The following is a 24,535-nucleotide window of genomic DNA, read 5'->3' as shown; positions in this document are numbered from 1 at the left end:
CATAGAGTTTGAGGTTAGGGCAAGGGAACAGGAAAGTTTTTCGCAGCTAGTTGTTTTTTTTTGTTTGGCGGAAAGACTGGCAAACACTTTCAAACTTTTCTCCTTGCTAAGATGAAACTATTAGCACTTTGGTTTTATTAAACGGGTCGTAAAACGCGAGAATTCGATAACTTTAATTGCGCGTCGTTTCGAAACTTGCTGCTGTTAGCAGTGTTGCCAGATAGAACTAGAGCTTCTTTATGACGGCACATAGATGTCCGCATCATAAAATAACCTCGTCCCAGTAAATTTCATCCGGAATAAGATTCGGAATATGGACTGATTTATGTTGGAATTCCAACTGAATGCAATAACCTATCCTGGAGAATCGGTTTTCGAAACTTCCGAACATTTCGATTACAATGAGTCGGTCAGAGGGCTTGCAACCGCAGTTCAGGAGGAAAAACACGAAGTTGGAGAAAATCGGGATATCGTTTGTCTAGAAAATTTTTACCGCCGATGATTATTCCGTTAGAGTGGCAGCGAAATGGATCGCGAAAATTGGCATCGGTATAGGGTGAAATACTGCCACCAAGAAGTTCTCAGCACCAGCCAGCAGATAAATATAGGAACGACTAGCACCAAAAAGGATAATAAACCCGGCGAAGGTGTAAACAGATGTAAATCCTTATGGTCGACACCCCCGGACCGGTTCATGTCTCAACAGAGTACGATATTTGCAACAGACCTGAGCAGGTGAGATATAGGGTAAAGTGCCAATTTTCACCATACTAAGCAGGGTGCCTCACTAATTCATTAATTTCTCGGCCTACAATCAATGGAATGCCTAAAAATTGACATCAACAGCTTTGCTTCGTTGTTAAGAACCAGTATAATAACACAAATGTACTGAAAACAGTGAAATTCTGGTGTTTGAGCACAACAAAAACTCGAATCGAGTGGCCCTATTGTTGCGCTACCATTTGACTCAATGCGTTGAACAAAGATGGCAGACACTGCTCTAACCAACGGCTTCAAATGGGTAGGGTGACAATAGATACATGGCTAAAATAGGCTCAACACCCTATATATCGAAGGTTTGACAGCAAGTAGCTATGGATAAAAACATGACGATTCACACAAAACAAAATAAGCAAGAACACAATCCTTACTAAAGCAGTACTTAACGGTTGCCCCGGATGGATGAGGATTACGAAATGCAAGAGGTTTAAGTTTAGTCGGTTGGCTTAACAGCTACTACAAACCAATCTGAATCCACCAAGAGCCAGCATTCAACGCACAGTGGTCGGAAATGCCAAAAACGTCACTAGAGGCCAAATTATTGAATATATTCACAGGGTATCTTTGGACGAATTGTTCGTAAGAATATTTCCCACAATCTGATAAAAATTAAATTAAGGGCATGGCTTACTATGATTGAAAAAGAAAAATTAACTTTTTTTACTGACGAGGTAGAAAGTTGGTGTCTTCGACAAAGTTTTAGGAATGCTCATAATGAAGAATTTTGTTGAACAACTTGAGCTTGTAGGTCTTAATGTTATCGATTTTTAAAGCGTTTTCTAAGGCAATTCCCTTTAATTTAGCTATTTAGTATAGCTTTTTTCGCTGTGACTTTTCGTGCAAACGATGTTCCAGACAAATGTTGAGGTGTTAACACCGACGAACCGACATGACAGAGGCATCCGAAAAGTGTCCCATACAAAATAACGATTTGAAATGAAGCGATCACTGCTGTCAAACTACGACAGATCGCTCCGCCATGTTCGAATCTGGGCAGGCTTCTCGATAAGTATTACAGATATTACAGAAGGTGTGCAATTCCCTCAGCTGCGTATGTAGTGGTAATATGAATCAAAATCATGTTCAGAACTCATTGAAAATGCATGTATTCTGTTACTTTTTTGCTTGTAACGGACAGTTTTGTTAAATAGTACATACATAAGATAATGAAAAGCTGGAAAAACGATCTTCAACATGCCAAAAATGGGTTTGTTCGTTCTAGCATACCTGGTACAACGTCGATACACCTTGGTTTTTCGTACTGTTGTGTTATCGACGAAGACTACCACGCGAACCATTATACAGATGCCGCTAGTGTAACAACGTATTTTAATTTAAACAATTAGGACAACATCTGACACATGTTGTTCCATGTGGCACGTCGGTGGTATTAACACCACATAATATTGTTGAAGACTGCATGTAAAAATTAAATTATTGTTGAAGGCTGCATGTAAATATTGTTGAACACTGCATATAAAAATTTTTACCTGAAATCGGCGGCGCCGTGCACACCTCTTGTAAAAGTACTCATTCGTTTTAGAGTTATTGAAGAATATTAAATTTGTTTTACACCAACTTCAACTGCGTATAAGCGAGAAAAGTGCAAACCAAAATGAACGAGCAGGCACTATTTTCAATGTCCGGACTACGCATAATAAAGGTAAGAAGGTTTAGGGCTCATTTTGTGATGTTTTTACTTGGGTATTTTTACTTACAGTCTTCATCAATATTATGTGGGTTTAATGCCTCCATATTTGTCTAGAGCACGGTTTGTACGAAAAGTCACAGTGGATAAAATTAACTTAAAGAAACTAAATTTGAGGGTATTGCCATAGAAAACGCTTTAAAAATCGGTAACATTAAATCCTAAAAGTTGAACTAGTTCAACAAAATTCTTTATTACGATCATTTCTAAAACTTTGTCGAAGACACCAACATTCTACCTCGTCAGCATAAAAAGTTTATTTTTTTTAATTTGATCGTAGTAAGCCTTGCCTAATTTTAATTTTTATCAGGTTGTGGGTATTATTCTTACGAACAATTCGTCCAAAGATACCCTGTGGATATATTCGATGGTTTGACCTCTAGTGAATTAAGTTTGCGTTTTTGGGGTTTCCGACCACTATGCAGCGGTGACTTTTGATGACTTCTTCTCGATAACAAACATTTATCCAATTTGTTGAGCAGAGTCGTTTACAAGACTAGGTCCAGGCCTCTGAAAAAATCTTCAAAGTTTGAGGGTTTATGTACGTTTTTTTTTTTAAAATAAACGTTAAAAAATCAACCCCCCCTTGAAAATTTTCTGCGCACGGGCCTGGTGGAAACTAATGGGTAATATGTATGGACGCAAACAGTTTTTTTTAGATTTTATTTGAAAATTTTTAAGTAAGTATCTAAATAAACATCTGCAAACTGTTCCCATATTTTTCTGCATCAAATGTGTATCCATTTTACAACTACAATATTATAGGTTCTCCGAAATCTCAAGTTTTAATATCTTTCCCATAAATTTAAATTCACGCTAGCCACCACCAAAGCAGCGTCATCTCTTAAATATTTTGATGAAAGTAGGGTAGACGCTCCCTTATTCATCACATTAAAATCTTCTCTTCTTCAGGTTTGATCCTTAACAAAATAATATCAACTCTTGCCTAGATTCTAAGTGCAACAGGACCTTACATTTTATTCAACGTGTCCTTAATTTGGTAACTTTAGCCAAGCGAGAGCAATCAATTAGCATTATCAGCTGACACCCTCGTGGATTGTTCTTCCCGCAGAACCTTCTAGAGTACCATCCGCCGATAGGCTTCTACCATCGAAACCAACAGCCAGAAAGTCATAAACCTATGGAATAATACGACTCCCGACGATTGATCCCAAGTAATTTTATCATGTAAGAACAACAAATCAGTTCAGCTTATTTTAATCGAATATCACGACTTAGCGGAACAGATGTGAGATTTTAACTCTGCCGGTCTCAATTAAAAATGTACATTTTATCGCTTTATTATCATCGATCCGTTTCTGATTTGCAGCTCACTCCTGGAAGCTTCTATTCCTGTACATGGGCACAATACGCCGGTTGATGCTAATTTAGAGGCTGCCAGAACAGGTGTAACCCCATCGTATGATGCCAGTATCAGATGGGTGGTGGTGAGGATTGTGGTTAGCGTCACCGATTAAATTAAATTGACCGATAAAATACTTAGCGTCTCCCTCACTTTATTGGTTGTAACTCTGTAACGAATCATTGCTGATGCATTGTATATCCGGTCGCCAAGTCACGAACCCTTTCGCTAGTGAACGGCAAAAGCCGGCGAGATTAGATTTGTCGGCCTTTTTAATTATTCCTGGCGAATTATGATGCAGAACGTGTGGCTTTTTGTGTTCAGCCTGCTTGAGTGGGAAAGACTGAAAACGTAAACATGTCTTCAATTTTTAGGTGAGTTCGATTAAAACATATATTTTATAATTTGTTAAGCTGTAATTTTATCACTAGTCGAATTTGGATCGTTTTCTTCCTTCTCTTCAACAGGTTCCTGCTCTTTCGTCGTTTCTTCAACATCGACGGACATCTGTGCACCATCCTCGACAGACGTCGGTTCATCATCGCCGACGGACTTCGGATCACCGTCGTTACCGGACTTCAGTTCACCGTTGTCGCCAGTTTTTGGTTCGGCATCCGGCCTTTTTTCCAATCGGGTAAACTGTTCCAGCAGGTGTCCCACGTCAACCTCAATTCGGCCGAGGCGACTGTCAAGCGTATCGTTCCCCCAGCTGTACATGTTATCGGAAGTCAAGCCAATCATCTCGTCAATCTCCCGCAACAAACGAGTTCTGTAGTTCGGATCGTCCAGTATCGGAACCGTACGCTGGGAATAGAGGGCTTTATCATCCGTTTCGGAGAAAACTCCGAGCAGCTTATGTAGAACCGGAAAACGTTGGCTAGATAATTGCGACGATTGCAAAAAGCTTTTATCCAGACTGTGCGAGGGTGAGCGCGTACCGTAGAACCGCATCGGAGTCTGAGAACTGTCGTCGGGAGTTTGGGAATGTTGCGATTGAAAGGTGCTGTTCAGCAGGCCAGTGGTATTCGGTTGCATAAGGATGCTTTCATCGGGATCATAGGGTGACGGAGGCTCAACAGGGCTGTTCTGGAGATCTGAAGATTGTGACACGGGAGTCTGTGGCACCTGAATACTGTCGCCTGTAGTTTGCGACGATATTGGGATGCTTTGTTCTGGAGTGGGCAAGGATGGGTGTGTTCTGTAGTACTGCGTGGGAGTCTGTGATGCCTGTAGACTGTCCTCGGGAGTTGGCGAATATTCCGATAGAAAGGTGCTGTTTAGCAGGCCAGGAGAGTTCGGTTGCATAACGATGCTTTCGTCGGGATCGAGAATCCTATTGTGAGGATCCGAAGAGTCTGGAGGATAGAACGGTGTTGGCGTCTGTGTTTCTTGAAAACTGTCGTCTAGTGTACGTTGGTTCTGGGGTGAATCAAACGCCTCCACAAGGCGTCGAGGTTGAATTTTTCCATAGCATCGCTCAGGTGATTGTCGTGCTTGTTTCCGATACGCTAGTGGACTTATTTCCGGACTTTGTTGTATTAGAATTCGAGGCACTTGAGGAAGATTTTGTCGGCGAGGAGTCTCCATTAGCCCAGATGACGGCGGAGCTTGTTGTATTAGAATCCGAGGCATTTGGGGAAGACCTTGTCGGTGAGGCGTTTGCATTAACCCGGATGATAGGGGAGTTTGCCCTCGGTGCGTACTCTGGATGAATTCTGCATTTCGCGGCACTTGAAGGAGGTTTGGTCGCTGAGAAGTAATTTGCTTCTCGATATGCTGTAACAATAGATATAGGGGACATTAAGATGCTATAAAAAATATTTTAATGCAAGACAAACATTTTAAATTAATCGTTAAAACGAAATCAATCAATGAGCTTATGTCACAAATCGCACTTGCGCAGAGAAGGGTTAAATTCATTGTATTACTTCCTATAGTACTTCCTACAGACGGCATATCGGACCTGTAAAACTGTCGAAATGTTGAACTAACTCTTTTTTTAACACACTGGAACAGAATTTTTGGGTGGTCGTGCTATCTAGTATTGTTCATTACGAAAGTATTACACCAATACTGATAAATAATTACTATTTTATGTTTTGGTTACTCATAAGAAATTGCATATTGATTTTTGCATTCCACTAGACGTTTGTTCATCCTGGCCACCTTCAAAAATCTATTTTTGCAATAAATTTTATTTTATTTGCGATTTTAATAATAATTTCTGTTTGTTTATACATTTAATTGATTTGCTGTTTGCTTACATCCTTGGTTGTATGTAGTTTTGTTTTGTTTTAATGTTATTGATGGGATATAAGTTTACATTTTCAATATATCGATCGTCGGAATCAGACCAGGAATTGTCCAACCAAATTAGAGAATTATACGATCACGCACTTTGAACAACGTGTTTTTTCGATGAACCCAGCGCAGCTAACAAACGTCTGAATGGAACAAAATATTTATATTTTCTCTACAAGGGTGTATTCGCGCATAAACCCCAAGTACAATATCTGGAAAAGGCGCAACATTCCTCCTCGCGAATTTAACCCCGAGTTTCCTTAACGGTCTCCTCCTCCATCGGCACGATTGCCAATCTCATCTTTTCAACGAACCTCTTGACCCGGCTTGGTCAAAATATCCACAAGCATGTACTCCGATGCACAGTATTGCAACTCGATATCACCCGATGAACAGGAGCTCCTTGCGAAGTGGTAGCGCGTGTCTATGTGCTTAGACTTTTATTCTGCTGATCCAATGCGACGAAATCTAGGCAGCTCCTGTTATCCTCGAAGATACTCGTCGGTCGCCATTATTTCTCGTTCAGTTCAGCTGGTAAACGTTGTAGCCCAACAACTTCCTGCGTAGCTTCTGAGAGGGCCACGTATGCGGCTCACCTGTGTCACGGTCGCTCATCCTAGACCGAACTTGTAGCCAGCACAAGATTTGTGGTCACGACTGTCGCCCGCCCAATCGGCATCGCAAAATCCTGACAGCAGTAGCTCACGTCCACTCCTTCCAAGTGTCAATCCGTAGTTAACTGTGTGTATCAAGTAGCGCACTATGCGCTTCTCCTTGGTCCGGTCGGTCACCGACGGGCAACTAACTTTCCGACTCAAGATTCCAACCACCGCTGCATCGTCTGGACGGCTGTTGACGAACAAGTACAGCAGGCAACCGATCAACTTGTGGTATTCCTCGCTACTCTCCATCTTCGGGCTATCCTCGGTCACCTTGTAGTAACACGGATCCATGGGGTACTTCGATCCTTTAGCGTTGCCTAAACCAGATCGTGCCACCACTCTTTTGATGAAAGCACATGAATGCCTGAGAAACTGCGGATGTCACCTAGCCTTGTAATCTTCGGTCGCTCCTGCAACGCTTGCTCGAACTGGTCAATTTCCTCCTCTTGTGCACAGACCAACAGCAATTTCCGAATCTGTTCTCGATATAAACACGAATCGGAACTAAACTGTTCGAATCCAAGAATATCCGTTAGCGTTGTTTCAAGCCATAAATGTTTCGCTTTTGTCTGCACACTTTCTGCTCACTTCCGGTCGCCACGTACCCCGGAGGCTGGCGCATACACACCACCTCGTCCAGCTTTCCGTAGAGGAACGCAGAGTTAATGTCCAAGTGTTTCACGTACATCTGCCGATAGCCCGCAACAGATAACAACACCCGGAAGGTAGAGCCACTGGGGCAAATATTTCCTCGAAATCAGATTCATTCTCTCGACCTTGCCGTCCGCATCCAAGTTCCTCTTGTACACCCACTTGCTCCCAAGTAACGTTCGACACCACCGACTCGTACTCAGCATCCATTACCGCAATCCATTCCTCCTTGTCAGGGCAGATGATTGCTTGCTCGTACGTAGCCGGCTCATGCTGGTCCACCGTTGCCATACCAACGAAATAGTCTCCAAATTGCGCCGGTCACACTTCCGGGTGGAACAACGAGGATTCTCCCGCTGGTTTTTATTCTTCGGAATAGGAGCATCTTCACCGTGATACACTTCTTCGGACGATTCATATCCAAGCAAGTCTTCTTCATCCTTACTTTTGCGATATGGGTTTTGGTAGAATAAGTGACTCACGTTATATATAAAAGGAACATTTATTCTATAACTAATTTCTTTAAAAAAAACTATCGCAAATGAGAGTGAACGAACTATGACACTCGTCCTCCGGTCACCGACGAACGCGTTGACATCTTTCATGATAACATCTCTGTCACCTGATGAGCCCAGTCAGTGGTTGAATCGGTTAGCGGAGGTACTCCCAACACCTCCCCCTTTTTAATACAGATGATACGGATCATACCTCGCTGGCGGTCTTCGTAATCTCGAAGACTGGCGAGGAACCGATTGTTGCTGTTGGTTGCTCAGGGGACGGTGCTCGAGATGCTGATGTGCATCTGACTGTTGCTCTGGTTGTTGGTTTGACGGTTGTGTTGAAATCGCAGAATTATCACCAACTGACTCCGGTAATGTATCACTCGTTCTACAACTGACCAGAAGAATGTTTAGTGGGATCATTGAGCCCGCTGCCTCGTTTGCCACTATTCGTTCAACAACCGTTCCAGCTTCCCAGTATCATTTATTACTCCGGAACAGTTTTTCCCAGACGGTATCTTGCGGCTAATAACATCTAGCTTTTGTACCGTGCTTTCGGTTAAATTGTTCCGCTTGGCTGTTGTGAGTTTCCTTACTGAGCAGAGTTGGTGGACGCAGTAGCTCGAGAGAGGTCCGCATGGGTCTGCCAAGTAAGATTTCAGCGGGAGACTTACCTCCTGGTGCGTTACGGCACGGTGTAAACCTATAGCACAGCAGGAAAGTATCGATGGCTTCATCCACTGTTCCTCCCCTTGCAGAGATTTTGCGAAATGCTCTTTTGAGGGTATCCACGAATCTTTCTGCGAGGCCGTTACTTTGTAGATGAAACGGAGCCGTCTTCAGGTGTAGAATTGCGTTGTCGTGACAAAACTTCTCGAACTGTTCACTGGTGAATTGGGTTCCATTGTCTGTCACCAGTGTCTCCGGGGCTCCGAACCTGGCGAAAACGGCACGCAGCATGCGCAGGGTTGCCACACTAGTGATGTCCTTTGTCTGGATAACTTCGGGCCACTTTGAGAACGAATCCACTAAGATGAGGTAGTACTGACCTTTTATAGGGCCAGCGTAATCTAGATGTATCCGTTGCCAGGGTTTCTTCGGGACGGGCCAAGACTCCAAATTTGTCTTTCTGTCGGTTTTCGCCACATCGACACAAGCGTTGCAGGCTTTGACCAATTTGGAAACATCTTCGTCGATATTTGGCGAGTAAACGTACTGACGTGCAATGGACCGCATTCGTTCAACACCGGGATGCCCCTTATGCAGTTGCTGAAGTACTCGATTACGGAACAATTGTGGCACCACCACTCTTTCGCTGTACATTGGGCATCCTTCTACGACTAAGAGAGCATCTCGTCGCAAATAAAACTGCTGTATTTGTGGATCGAAAAATATTAATCTTCTTTGGGGGCCATCCATTATTGACATGACGAATAACCTCCTGCTGAATATCATCAGCTTTTGTTTCTGTTGTACTCTGCTTGAACGAAAAAGGTATGGGTTGCAGTGCTTGGTTGACAACGCTTTTAACCGTGTTCTCCAGTTCCATGGTTGCTATGACGAAATCCTCTTCCGGTCGAATATTGCTATTAATTAGGCGTGAAAAGCACATCTGCGTACCCAAAGGAGTCAGTTGACACGTAGCGAATCTCGAAGTAATACAGTAGAAGAGTGAGGGCCCATCTTTGTAGTCTGTTTGCTGTGTAAGTGGGAATACCTTTCTTGCATCCAAAGATACCGAGGAGTGGCTTATGGTCGGTTTCCAAAGTGAAGCGCCTACCAAAAATCATCCTGTGAAACCTGGTCACTGCAAAAATCAAAGCTAAGCCCTCCTTCTCAATCTGGCTATGTTTGCTTTCGGCCGATGTGAGGCTTCGAGACATGTGAAAAATGGCTTTTACTGGGCCGTCGGAAAACTTGTGGGCGATTCGAGCACCCAGTTCGAACATCGAAGCATCAGCTGACACGATTATTTCCAGCTCAGGGTTGTAGTGCGTCAGCAATAATGGTGATTGAAGAACCTTTCGAAAACGGTTGAACGATCTTTGGCACGCAGGAGACCACTCAAATTTTGCACCTGTCGTGAGTAACTGGTCCATTGGATGTCGCAAAGCTCGCATTTCCTTTACGTATTTGCCGTAATAATTAACGGCACCCAGGTAGGAACGAAGCGTCGGTATGTCATGCGGCGGTGGCATGCTAATGATAGAAGCGATTTTGTCCGGATCTGGTCTAATCCCGTTGCCATCAAGTACTTGTCCTATGTATTTCACCTGTTGCATTCCAAAGTTGCATTTTTCGATGCGAACAGTGAACCCGTACTCTCTCAGACGCTCTAGTACAAAATAAAGATTCCGCTTGTGATCTTCTTCTGTCCGACCACCTATGAGGATGTCATCCAAATAACCAACTGTGCAGTCGATACCAGCTAGCATTGTATCCATCAACTGTTGAAATGAACCCGGGGCTGATTTGATGCCTGGTGACAGCCGGGTAAACTGGAATAAACCTTTGTGGGTGTTGATGGTGAGGAGTGGCTGGCTAGCCTCATCGACAACAACCTGCAGATATGCATCGGACAAATCAATGTGGCTGAAAATTCGACAATTGGCCATTTTGGCGAATATATCCTCTGGTAACGGTAACGGATATTGAGTCGGTTCGAGAGCGTTGTTAAGACCCGTTAAAAAATCGGCACAGATTCGAACAGATCCATTCGGCTTCCGAACAACGACGATAGGGGCAAAATCAACATGCTTTATGATGCCCAAACTTTGAAGACGGCTGAGTTCATCCTCCACTACGCTTTCCATGCTGTATGTAACCGGTCGTTTTGGTCTAAACACCGGCTTGGGATTGCCCTTCAGCACCAGCTGAAACGCAGTTTTGTTGTAAAGACCCATCTTCGATGTAAACACCTCGGGGAAACGTAAGTGCTGCTACGTTCTGTGGGTACTGGCTCCTGATTTGATTGCAGAACGAAATGTTCGAGTGGTTCCACAGTTCGAACAAATCCAACCAGTCAATGCCTAAAATGTCCAGATTGACATTAGGGTTAGCAACGAAACACTTACCCTCTTTCGTCGTCCCGTTAATGGTAACGTTGCATTGTAGCTCAGAATATAGTTTTAGAGGTTCTCTTGACGCTGTTTTGGCATTGCACTCCGCTGGTTTTGTTTTAGGTCGACCGAGCTTGATCCACGATTGATGTGAAATGTCAGACTCTGTGTCCAATTGCAAGCGAAGCGGAATGTTGTTGATGTTAACGTTTACAAATTTTCGCCCTCGGCTGACTTTCCGCACGGTTACTGTTTTTGTTGTAGTTTTTCGCTTTTTTCTCTTCTGCTCTCTGATGGTCGTGGTGCTTGTAGAGCCTTTTGAAGGAAAACACGAGCAGTACCCTTCTTTGTGTCCATGCTTGCCACATCCATGGCACTTGTGATCCCGAAACCGGCAGTCCTTGTTGTAATGCACACCCCCGCACGAACAGCAGGGTGTCCTGGGCTGTTCCCGGTTGGTGGTGCTGCTGCTCGAAAACTGATTTTGACGTTTGGGTTGGATGTGTTTGTGTGCGACTTTGTTCACTGCAGATGATAGATTTTCAACCATCACTGTGTCCTGTTTTAGGTTAACCAAATTGTTGCACTGTTCTACCATTTGCTGGAGTGTCAATTCCGCCGCTTCATTGAGCCTGTTGATTAGGCGCATCCGGATCTCTGCATCCTCTTTCGATTTGAGACCACATACATAAATCAGGCACTTGAACTGTTCTTCTGTCAATTCTGACAGCTTAAAATCGACGCAAGCTTTATTGACCTTACATGAATAAGCAAGATAATTATCGCTGTCCTCTTTGATTGTTTGGAGACAGTTGTACCGTCTGCGAAAAACAGACACCGTAGCACCGGACAGACTTTAATTTTTCGACGGTTTCTTTAAACGAAAATTCACGAGCTAGCTTTGGCAAAATGAAGCTATTATACCGCTCGTGATCCGGTGGGCTCAGTTTTCTCAGTAGTTCTCACTTTGGCAGCGTCATTCAGTCTGGCGGCATCCTTGTCGAAGCGATCGGCATAACGAGAAAACCACGTGTCGAAAGTGTGCCCGTTGTCTTTGTCGTAGTTGAAATCCGCCATGTTGCTTGATGGTGAACAACACATCGAAGCTCTTCTTCTCAAGGATATTCACCGACATAAGTCCACTGGTAAGTTTCGGCACATACAATACCTCGCTCAACTCGTTGTTTATCGGTTCACCCCAGTGATGATTCCACGGCCCGTGCCAGCTACTTCGGCTCGCTCGCCATCGGCCAACATCAAGCTCGTACCATCAGTTTGTTCCAACACAGTGAAGAACTTCCGATTCTCCGTCATGTGCTTGGCTTTCGGTTCATCTGACTTCTTCTTCACCGGCTTCGTCGCTGATTCGTTAGATCCACCATTCGGGCAATCTTTCTTCGGGTGTCCCGGTTGTTTACACTGGAAACAGGATCGCATCTCCGCTTGTTTATTCCCGCCACCAGCCAACTTGCTACCACCACTTCCACGTGGGTGGCGATGATCCACTCGCAACGCGTGTCCACTGCTCGAAGTAGCACCTCCGCTGTGCTCCCGGCGTATTTCTGCTTCCGCCAGCAACTTAGACTGAATCGTCAATTCGTCCCGTGGCCGTTGCTCCAACGCCGTCACAAGATAGTCAAAGGAGTCTGACAGCGAACAGAACAACATTGCGACTTGCAGTTTTTCGAGAATCTTGTCACCAACATCCTCCTCCTTGATTTCCAGATGCGTCAGCTTCTTCAGGAGGTAGACCTCCAACCCCTTATCGTGGTAGGTCTTCAACGCATCCCATGCGTCCTTCACAGTCGCACAGTTGCGCATCAAACTTGACTAGTCGTCTTCTATGCAGAGCCCTAGCTTTTGCATCCGCATTCGTCCACGGATCAGCAACATCTCCATTTTAAACTTCCACGACTGGTTGTTTAACTGGTTGTGGTTGTTTAACTTCTGCAATGCAAACCTCTGCGAATCCGCCATGTTACCGCTTGCAGGAATCCCTCGGCCGGAGCTCGACGCCGCAAACAAACAACCGATTAAACGTACCCTAACTTCCGTAACTTTTCTCACTCAAACCTGATTTCCACAATCACGAACTAGTCTGGACCCATAACCCGTTGGGCGGACAATCGGTCGTTGGAACCAGACCTATGAAAACACGGATAATCCGAACGAAATAAAGAATGCCCCGCGACCCCTCACGATAACACGAACGAAACACTATTTCGATGGTGAAGCTCTCACTCGCTCTCTTATCATGTAACAATAAAGCAAGTGAAAACCCAGCAAAATCATCCTCCGATCACAACTCGTATCGACCGATTGCAATGCTCTCCTGCATCCGGAAGCTGTTCGAGAAAATGGTCCTATTCGGTATCGACAATTGTGTCGAAACAAATGGCTTACTGTCGGACACATAATTAGACATTCGCAAAGGCAAAGGGACGAACGATTGTCTTGCGTTGCTCTCAACCGAAACTCAAATGACCTATGCCAGCAAAGAGCAGATTTCATCAGTGTTCTTAGACATTAAAGGGGCTTTTCATTCAGTGATTCTTTCAGAGAAGCTGCACCAGCATGGTCTCTCAGCGACTTTAAACAACTTTTTACTAAACTTGTTGTCGGAAAAGCACATGCATTTTTTCGCATGGTGACTTATCGACATTATAATTTAGCTACATGAGCCCTCCCCCGGGGCTATCGGCTTAGGGTGCATGCAATCGACCCATAAGATGAGTCTCGAAGTTCTACCAGGCGTCCTTTCGCTGAAAAATCGATTCTGGGAACTCTCATATCGATTGCTCATTCGATGCGATATCTTGAACCCGGTGGTGATTGAAAATTTCGAAAGGGCTTATCGATTTCAATTCTCAAACCTGTTTTATGTCCCTGTACTTTGACTATATGGCGCAGAATATAAATCCTTCTTCTTACAATCCCAACCGTGCCCTTTTCTTGAATGCTTCTGAGTCTACTGTTTTCTTCGACACATCCATGAAACATGAGATTCATGGAATTCCGGACCACACAAGCCCGCAAACGGTTCCAGAAATTTTTTTTATTATAAATTCCGAGAAGCCGACTGCTCTGAAATGTTTTATACCGACGGCTCAAACCTCGAAGGGTCCACTGGCTTCGGTATTTTCAATCAAAAGTTCACCGCTTTTTACAAATCCAGTGACCCTGCTTCAGTTAACGCCGCCGAACTAGTCGCTATTCAGTATACCCTTGGTGTCATTGACACATTACCTTCAGACCATTACTTCGTCATCTTGGGTAGCCTCAGCTCCATTGACGCTATCCGCTCGAAGAAACAGCACTCCTCGTAACATTTGGAGTGCTGTATCTGATAAATCTTTCCAGATTACCTTGGTTTGAATCCCTTCTCATTGCTCCATTCCGGGCAATGAAAAGGCGGACTTTTTAGCTAAGGTGAAGGTGCTCTCGGGAAACGCGGGCGTTCTTCAAAAAGCTGAATGACTCTCGCAACGGTTTTGTGCCGCGGGCCGAAATGTGTAGAGACAAGAAAGGTGGCATCTTGACGGACGAACGTGAGGTGGTCGAAAGGTGCAGGCAGTACTGCAATGAACATCTGAATGATGCGCAGGCCGACAATCGGGCGTTCGAGGAGGACGATTGTATCAGTGTCGCAGCTGACGGGGATGTACCGGCGCCCACTATGAATGAGGTTTACGAGGCTATTCAACAGCTCAAGAACAACAAAGCAGCTAGTAAGGATGGTCTAGGAGCGGAACTCTTCAAGGTGGGTCCGGAGAAACTGACAGAATGCATGCACCGAATAATCGAAAGAATCTGGGACAGGGAACAGCTACCGGAGGAGTGGAAGGAAAGGGTCATCACCCTGATATACAAGAAAGGCAACGAATTGGGCTGTGAAAACTACAAAGTGCTATCCCAGATTCTGTTCTGGCGCTGGTAAATGGATTTGTCGGTAGTTATCAAGCCGGTTTCTCAACGGCAGATCAACAAACCACCAAATCTTTACTATACGGCAAATCCTCCAAAAATGCCGTGAATACCAGGTCCCGACAAATAACACCTGTTCATCGACTTTAAAGCCGCATATGACACGTCTACGACGAAGTACATGCTGGCTGGCGGAACCGATTGCAATAGGGAACGCTTGGGCAGTAGTATTACGATCGACGACAACGAGTTCGAGGTGGTTGACGAGTTCATCTATCTAGGCTCATTGGTGACTGCGGACAATAACACCAGTCGGGAGATCAAAAGGCGTATTATCTCTGGAAGTTGTGCTAACTATGGGCTCCACAAAACTTGGAGATCCACGAAGCTTCACCACCGCACGAAATGCGCCATGTACAACACACTGATTAGACCGGTGGTTCTCTACGGGCACGAAATGTGGACTATGCTCGAGGAGGATCTGCAAGCACTCGAAGTATTCGAAAGAAGGATGCTGAGAACGATCTTCGGTGGTGTCCAGGAGGATGGCGTGTGGAGGAGAAGGATGAACCACGAACTTGCGCGACTCTATAGTGAGCCAAGTATCCGGAAAGTAACTCAAGCTGGAAGGGTACGGTTGGCGGGTCATGTTGTAAGGATGCCGGACAACAATCCCACCAAGTTGGTTTTCACCTCAAACCCGGCAGGTACAAGACGGAGAAGAGCGCAGCGTTCCCGGTGGCTGGACCAAGTGGAGCAGAACCTGGCGAGTATCGGGCACCTGAGAGGTTGGAGACAGGCAGCAACTGACCGAGTGACGTGGCGAAATATTGTGGAACAGATTAAATCATGTTAATATGATGTATAATCAGGAAATAATAATGAAGGTGACATTTATGAACGACTAGTTTGCTTCAACGAATTTTTTAGTACTACTCATCAGAGAACCCTCGAAAGTTGGCAAACTTCGCGGAGCAATGGGGACTAGGAAGGTGGCTATATTCGATAGTCCCTAAGGTATCGACAAAACCTTGGTTCAAGGGTCGTGACTTCATTCGTGTGATGTCCCGACTCATGGCAAACCACTACACGCTGCTGGATGCACATCTACGGCGTATTAGGCTCGTGGATAGTGGTATCTGTGTGGTCCTACAATATCGAATCTTGGAAACACATTTCCTGGCCGGGGGGATGAGTTTGGTGAAAAATTTGTCAAATGAAACACAGAAATTATTTTATATATTCCTTAAGGAATCCTCTAAGGATGGAAAACTTTTTGGTTGAATAGGGGGGGCACGTGCCCCTCGTGCCACCCCCTGGAGCCGCCAGTGGTGTATTTATAGTATTATGTTGAGTTTAGTTTTATGTCGCGGTATCTCATCTCCGAACAACATGGCAAACGTGCGAACGGAGCCTTCTTATTTTGATTCTCATGGTAGTTTCATCTTCTTTTAGTACGATTCATGAATTTTGCGAAAATGATCCCAGTCCTACAAAGTGTATGCAACTACCCTAGGAACAGAAATTATCCATATAACGATATGGTCCGATCTTTTCACTCACTAAATTGCGTAGTTATAATTTTTCACTCAGTCTTTGTTCTACTAGCTCCAATATTTAATAGTGTTTGGTCCACATGCTAACAAGCTTAAAAATATATTTCATAAAAGTTGTGCAAAACAATTGACCATCGTGTTATTCGAAATATATTTAAATGAACTGAATAGTATTTTATTACTATTTGTTGGAAGCCTGTCATTTGACTTTTCATTTGCCTTAACTTCATTTAGTTTAATGCTATAGGCCTTAAAACTATACGTATTCCCTAAATGACTAGAACATAGATAACGAGATGAAAAACTAATCCGATATTGCAAATATTAATGTCCCTTTACATACCTTAAATACATACTCGATATGTTTGTTAAAACGAAATCTTTCAGATTACTCCAGGACGTTTAGTAAATCAAAACCTAGCTTGTACAATGAATGGAAAAAGAACTTGTATTGAAAAAGGCAAACCTAGTTCTCGTACACTGGTTAAAAATTTGACGATTTGCCCCTAAATCACACCCAGCTATTTTCATTCAAAATCGTTGCATCACCTCAATTTCCGAATATTTTTTATAAAAATTATTATACAGAAATCAAAACGCATGTAAATATAATTTTTCTGTTCATTTCCGAATAATATTTACCTTAACAACCCTATCACATTTTTTGCAGACGCAGTTCCTTCAACGATTCTAATTTCCATCTAGCGGAAAGCATTAGCAACGTGATAGTCAATACACGAACCGACATGCACTAGTTCTTCGTTACCACCGCCAGGGACTATCAGCGTTATCAAAGAGATCGTAACGTTTCGAAACGTATTCACCACACGAACGCGCCACTTTCTGCTCTCTGCTGACAACATGCCATGCCTTACCACACCAAACTTTGTCATGCGTTTCTCATACAACCACTCCCAGCAACACTTTCTAGTCGATCCATCTGTTTACGCAGCTGTTGCATGCCCCTCTCCAACCGTCGGACCCGGTTCGACAGACTCATCTCTTGCACCAGGGTAGCGTTCAGCGATTTATTCATCACTGCAGGGGAACCGGCGGTCGGGTCGGAATCATTCAGCATGGTGCGTAAAACCTTCATTTCGCGCAGCAGTTGCTGGTTAAAGTTAGGTTCGTTGGCGATTGGTCCGAGTGCTTCTGCATACACGCTTTCATCGGCGGAATTGGCAAGCGAATGCAGCAGTCTGGTGAGAATGGGATATCGGCTCGGAGTTCCGGCAGAGTGACTTGTAGTTGACAGGTTCAAGAGACGGGGCCGGTTTTGAATGTTTGGTCGAACCGCAGTTTGAGGCCGAGGTGTGCCCTGGGGAAAAGACGGAAAATAAAAGTGTTTGTTTTAAGTCTCGTAATTTACTGAACTTACATGAAAGTAAACCGGGCAAAACTGATTTTGCATAACTCGTCTATTCTAGCTATTTTGTCACTTTGTTTCACTACATATAGGTTTTGGAATAAGAATTAAGTTCCCGGAAACCAATATTCACACTATATGAAACCCTTTGAGAGCAGTAGGAAAGTAAGAAATAATACACAAATTAAGTCGCGATTCCAGAGAAGGAAGGAAGTTAATAATATCGTAACAAATTGAGTAAGGATAAAATAAATACGATTTCCTAATTCTAAAGTTCTAGGCCTGAAGTTCTATAGCCTAAAATTCTAAAGTCTACATTTCTGACGACCTTAGCATTAACTTTTCTGAAGTTTCTAAAATTTATGAAACTATAGAACTATCATTTCTTAAACTATAGAAGCCGTCAAAATTTAAATATTTTGAATTTTAGAACTGTGGACTCGAAAGGTTTTTTGAAATTTGGAATTATAATTTTAGACATAAAACAAAATGATAGTGTGCAATGATAAGAAAATTTTGCCCTGCACCTGTTTTGACACAGTAAACAATATTGTTTCCAAGGCAACAAAAAGTTTTTTTTTCGTAACTATGACACCACCAGTTTTACCAGATATGTATGACCGGAACCGGACCAGTTCTTGCCGGTTGGATCGGCTACACTATATCACGAACTCAGTTCAAGGCTTCAGACAAACAAACAGAATCGGAGGTTATTATTTTTTAATCGAAACGAAACATGTTCAGTTTCGGTTGAAAAGTTCAAAATCTGACCATATTTAATACATATATCCAAAAAAGCTTACCGCTCTAGTATGTGGCCGCATCGGTGTGCCACCTGCCGGAATCGCCGTATAGGAATACGGAGAACTGTGCGCACCACGGCCGATCTTGGATCTGCTGAAGGCAGCACTCATGTCCCGAATACTTCTGGATGGTTCGAGCTTTCTGCGGGGCGTCGGTGTCATTCGATGTTCGTGCCAAACGGACCTTCCCTTCAAAAACAGCCGCAAAGCCTCAAAAAGTGGCACCATTTTTTGTTTGATCGCCGATTGAATTTGCGGACTACCATTTTGCGCTGCTTTTAGCAAAGCTAATATCAGAGCGTATGCGCTCTGGCTCAACAATAAGTACAATTCTAATTTACGTCTCTCCTGTTCCATTTTATTAACACACAGAAAATTTTCGCGACCAGTTAAAAGTGTAAAAATATATTAAATGCCAAGCACCAACTATACAAGCACAGCCTACTCGGTTGCCTAGAGATCGTAGGTAGCATTCGGATCCGCAGTCGGTGGTATGTTGAAGGTAGCATTTGGATATCCACCCGAGTTGTAGCTGCTGTTCAAAATTCGATTGGGTAGATCAATAGTTTCACTTAAATTTTGAACGACGGACACATCCGGACCGCTGATAGTCTTCGTGATTCGCTGCTTGGTTCCATCGGGATTGCTGGTGTTGATTGTTTCGCGTATTGCATAGGTGCCGTCGGCTTTCCGGAATGGTTCGGATTTTCTCAGTTCGGCTACCCTCTTCGGCAATCCAGTCGATGCGTTTCTTGAGGAATTTAGCGATTCGTCTTTTAAGTAGGTGTCGTTGATATTACGTAGGGTGCTCTGGAAAACGGGATTGAAAGATGCGTTGTCGTCGAACTCGTCTATTTCTTCGTTGTACTGTGGGTAGTAATCTTCATCATGGGTATATTCGAATCCACTCATCATCGGATCAATGCTGACGTCGCTGTCCGGATAAATGTTTTCTTCGGAATCGTAGTCGGAATCGTCGAGATATTCAGAATTTTCGATATATTCAGAATCATCGAGATATTCGGAATCCTCGAGCCATTCGTCCAGATTGGAAATTTCGCGAAATCCGGGTGGACAGACGAAGGAGGTTTCGTCAAGCTTTTTGCGCGCAGTTTTCTCCGGTTGTTTGAAGGGCCCAATAACTGGAGGACGCGTAGCATTGGCGGATCTGGACAGCATCCTTCTTGTAGAGGCTCTCGCCGGTTTTCCCATTCGCATTGGAAGACTAGTTGAAGGGTCTTGAGTGGCTGCTCTTCGCAGTCGAGCTCGAGGGACGGATCCAGTTCGAGCAGTTGGACCTCCGGTTATAGCTCGACGAACGGGCATTTCAAGACCGGTCGTTATGAAATTTTGAGTTCTAGTATCAATCTTACGTATCAAATGATCCAGCATCTGTTGAATGGGCATCAACGACTTCAGCAGCACGGTATTGCTCGTGGGGTCTCCAACTGAGATATTTTGGTAGAGAGTTAGCGCCAGCGAAATTACGGCTCCTATCAGTCCCATCGAGAGATCTCGGGTTGATGGAACGGCTACCGAACGGTTCAACATGCGAGTTCTGTCCATGGCGGAAATTTTCAATTTTAAAACGGGAAGTGTCGTGCTCAGGAAACGATTTTGACAAATTAACTTGAAATTTGAGAATGGTATGAAGACACCGATTGCTATGATCGGTTAAAAGAAAAAAAAATGGAGGGAGAAATCGAGAAAATTTTGAATTAAGGACGATTCAGACGATGCATCAGCTTACATCATCGTCAAAGGAACGTCACCGTTTCTCGTGTTCCCGTTCACACGTGCCGTACGTCAAAACGTTCCGTGCCATTGATGTTGTGTGAAAGCCTCCATTAACCTGCATGTAACTAACCTTCACGTTTCGTACCGGTGACGGAAGCCTGATGTATCGTGTGAATCGTACTTTATTTAAGATCGAAGTTTTGTTCCAACACTTTCTACTTGCTTCACCTTTCGGAGCAGTAGTTTGCTGTTGGACAAATAAAAAAAGGGAAGTGTGAGCAATATCATCTTTCTTCTAGTGTGTTCCGGAAGTAGACACTGCCAGTTTTCCAGGCAATAAATTATTTTGGCAGATTTTTCCTCGTATCTACATATGCTTATTTTTCCTGGTCAACGTGCGCTAAATATCACACGCATCCAATTGTATTACGGTAATTCATTCTGAACTTCATTTTGTACACTTCAAGCATGTTACGAATTATGCCACTTTGAATATACAACGAAAGGATGATCATTACCTCAAACAGAAATTTATTACGGAGTTGTCCATACCAGTTGAACAATCTACCCTATTTTAATTGCTTTCCTTTCCTAGGGGTATGCCTACAAGTAAAGCATTTTCCACTCTCAGTGATTAATCCTGCTGAATTTTCAATCACAACTTACCTTTCTTCGAAAGAAGACTTCATCTCTGAGCGTTCTTTCAGCTATAAAGCTATCAACGGATATACATTCACACATTGGCCGCGACTTTCCCACTGAGCAAGTGGGAAGGAAAATGACGAGGAAAAACTGGAAACGTTGGAAAAATACGTTCACGCGATTTCCCTATCTCAACTCATCGCTGCCTGTTAGCGATGTTAGCTTCTTGTTTGTCTCGCGCTATGATGATGACGTCCAAAAAATTGTTTCAAAATCGTTCAACACGGGTCCAACGGTGGACATTTGTTGAACGGTTATTTGGACGTTGTCCAAATTGGTCCAACGAACGTCCTTCATTGGACAATTTTGAAACCAACCGTTCTTAGAGGGTGCTTTCGCGCATTTCCTTCAGGGTTCCCTGCTTATTTTTTCTAGTCAAACTTTTGAAATAAGCTTATCTGCAAAACGTAAATATTGAGAAAATTCAAAAGAATGTTTATTCGAATCAACCCAGGTACAACTTTGACAGATAATGCTTGTTTCATATATGTACCCGGGGTTGCCACATTAAAATCTGTAATTTTTCGTGAAAAAATCTGGAAATCTGCATCGCGGGAAAAAAATCTGTATCGAAAATATGTATATACATATACATATACATATACATATACATATCGAAAATATGTATACATATTTGAATACATTCAAAAATTAATTGGAAGCTTCCCAAAAAATAATATTTTGTCAATTAAAAATTAATTAATCTTTGTCTGGAGAACAAATGTTATCAAAATTTGCCAATTTTGTTCCACGGTTTTGATGGTGCGCTAGTATCAATGCGGTATATATAGGTGTGGCAGATCACACGGTTTGCTAGTGTCGGCAACCAAAAATATGTAAACAATCCAGAAGCACAACTGGTCGACGTCATAGCGGTCACACGATTCAATGGGAGCGGAACGACCGCTATGACGAAAGCAAGTCGATTTATACTGTAATCACTCACACCACTCATGTAAGGTTCATCTTACGAATACCAAAGTGCCATCTTCGCCAGACCTGTATATACGACATTGCGCTAGTATGCCTTCTCTATTGGTCACTGCACAGTGACGTCATGCATTAAATGTGACAGGTGGTGGTCCTGTTGACATTTTGAACTTAGAGATTATTCGTATTTTCGAAATGATACATTGGGAAGCATATATAATATATTGGGAATAATGTTTTTAGAAGTATAAATGTTCTCTAGAACGCCTTACAATTAAATTGTGCCTTTCTCTACTGTGGGAAAATGTATATGAAAGACCCAATAAGTGAGCTAATTATTTGTTTATCAATTACTTCTACTGTTCTCTGAATCGGTAAGTAGTTTTGCGGTACAATTTGTTGGAAATTAATTATTAGCACTAAGCTTATTTTAATGGAATCCAAATTTGGTAAGTCCAAACTGTAAACAACAGGACCAGCACTTGTCAAATTTGTGAGGTTAAGGCATTTCATACAATGGTCAGTAGACCTCTCCACATTTTGAACAAGTTTTGAAATATACATGGGTCAGCTCAAATTTCTGTTATAGGTGTGAATTTAAGAACATTCGCCAAAAATGGCTTAATTTGGACATGATTTAGAGGTGTCTCCAATCAAAAATCGTGTTTTTGCTATGTTACCATAGGAAGATCACTTACACTCTGATTTAATACACCCTACACGCCCACAGATCATCAAAAGTTGTTCTTTAGACATGTCTTAACATGTTTTAACAGGTGAACATAACTCTACTCGCAATAGAAAATTTGTTAACTGGATTTTCATATAGAAAAGTATATCAAAACCAAGGAAAATTTGTAGTATTTTTTTTGGCTTTGGTATTTTTTTCTAGAAAAATATCCAGTTAACAAATTTTCTATTGCGATTAGAGCTATGTTCCCCTGTTAAAACTTGTTAAGATATGTCTAACGAACCACTTTTGATGATATGTGGGCCTGTAGGGTCTATCAGAGTGTAAGTGATCTTCCTATGGTAACATAGCAAAAACACGATTTTTGATTGGAGACACCTCTAAATCATGTCCAAATTAAGCCATTTTTGGCGAATGTTCTTAAATTCACAGCTAGAATAAAAATTTGAGCTGACCCATGTCTATTTCAAAACTTTTTCAAAATGTGGAGAGGTCTAATGGTCAGTACGAGCACCACGAACAACGAAACCAAAAAGTTTCAAGCGAAAAGCGTGTTTCGTTACGTGTGTTATGAACGCCGTCAATGCGGCTAGAACAACATTTAGAAAAAGCGTATTCCAAAATGTGGATAAAGAAAACTATTATTAGAGAATAAATTTATCGCTAACTGGAAACCGTCAGCAAAGTTACATAAATCTTATTATAAATTTAGCTGGAAGTCGTTTTGGGAGACCATCCATAAATGACGTAGCATTTTTTGAGCGATTTTTAACACCCCCCTCCCCCATCGTAGCATTTCGTCACAAACTTCTAAATACCCCCTGGTAATTACGTAGCTTGACGGTAACTCTAGCCCCCTCCTTGTCCCCGCAAAATTAAAAAAAAAATAAAAAACGATGATAGTTATTCCCCTTTAAAGAAGCTACGTAGCATGACAATACCCCCTACCCCCCTGTCGTCACACATCATCACAAAATACAAAAGTCCCCCCTCCTCCATATAATGCTACGTCATTTATGGATGGCCCTTAGTAACCGCATCTCTTCCTTCCTAAAATGTTTTGGTTTTCTTGTTATGTGAAGTACGGTAAATCTTTGGTGCTTTTTTCTCGAGAAATATCAATAAAAACATTTTGGCCAATGAAAATAAATCACCAAGCTCAACAATTCGTGAACCTGCGACATCTTGTTTCAAGTTCATTAAGAACGTCAAGAATTCCAGTATTTTTATCGGGAAAATAAACAATATATGTAGAATTTTCTACACATTTAGCAAAATTGGTTTTGAATAGAATGTGTGCGCTTTTATCAGCATACTGGTAGCAAAACGGTAGTGCTCGGTATCAGCAGGAATGCTGCCAGGAATGTACAATTTCGTTTGACTCCTGCCAGAGTTTTGTTCGACTTTTGCAATAATTCTTTTCGGAAGATATTGCGATGGTTTTGGTACGGATCCATTCAGAATTATTCTGGCATTTTACTCGGCTCCAGTCTGAGAGAAACCTAACGGAAAGGCATCTCCCGGTGATTTCACGCCTAGGAAGATGTCGATTCGATCCGGAAGATTTTCGGAAATATCCAATATAAGTGGAAGTGGCTTGATTTTGAAAGTCATCTTCTTGTATTCCCGAAAAGTGATTTATTTTATTTTGGATTTTTTAAATTCAAAATGGAATCTATGTTTCTGTTTAGGTATGGTAGAATGAGGACAGTTTCAAATTTTAACAGCGAAATAAATTTGATGATAGAAATGCTTAAATTGTTTATTTTTTACAGATATGGCAAATAATAAATGGGATGTAC

The 24,535-nt window shown here is 42.7% G+C and overlaps 1 protein-coding gene across 1 annotated transcript; it reads right to left on the bottom strand.

The window, feature by feature from the left end:
- Positions 1 to 3,783: 3,783 nt before the first annotated feature.
- Positions 3,784 to 19,030, bottom strand: LOC131692199 (uncharacterized). Its single transcript, XM_058979109.1, has 2 exons — positions 18,674 to 19,030; positions 3,784 to 5,627 (listed from the first exon to the last, which is right to left on the bottom strand). Exons 1-2 carry the CDS (start codon positions 19,028 to 19,030, stop codon positions 4,260 to 4,262), a joined length of 1,725 nt encoding a protein of 574 aa, XP_058835092.1. The 3' UTR covers positions 3,784 to 4,259.
- Positions 19,031 to 24,535: the final 5,505 nt, after the last annotated feature.

This window comes from Topomyia yanbarensis, chromosome 3 (genome assembly GCF_030247195.1).
Source record: "Topomyia yanbarensis strain Yona2022 chromosome 3, ASM3024719v1, whole genome shotgun sequence".
In the NCBI taxonomy this organism is placed as follows: Eukaryota; Metazoa; Arthropoda; class Insecta; order Diptera; family Culicidae; genus Topomyia; species Topomyia yanbarensis.
The sequence above is the reverse complement of the archived record's forward strand: the minus strand, read 5'-3'. Positions and strand labels throughout refer to the sequence as shown.

Excerpts from the sequence above, each read along its gene's own strand:
- LOC131692199 (XM_058979109.1), bottom strand. The coding sequence starts at position 19,030 with ATGGAACAGGAGAGACGTAAATTAGAATTGTACTTATTGTTGAGCCAG. Across the intron at positions 5,628-18,673 it reads TGCGGCCACATACTAGAGCG|CATATCGAGAAGCAAATTAC; the intron begins GTAAGCTTTTTT and ends CTATTGTTACAG.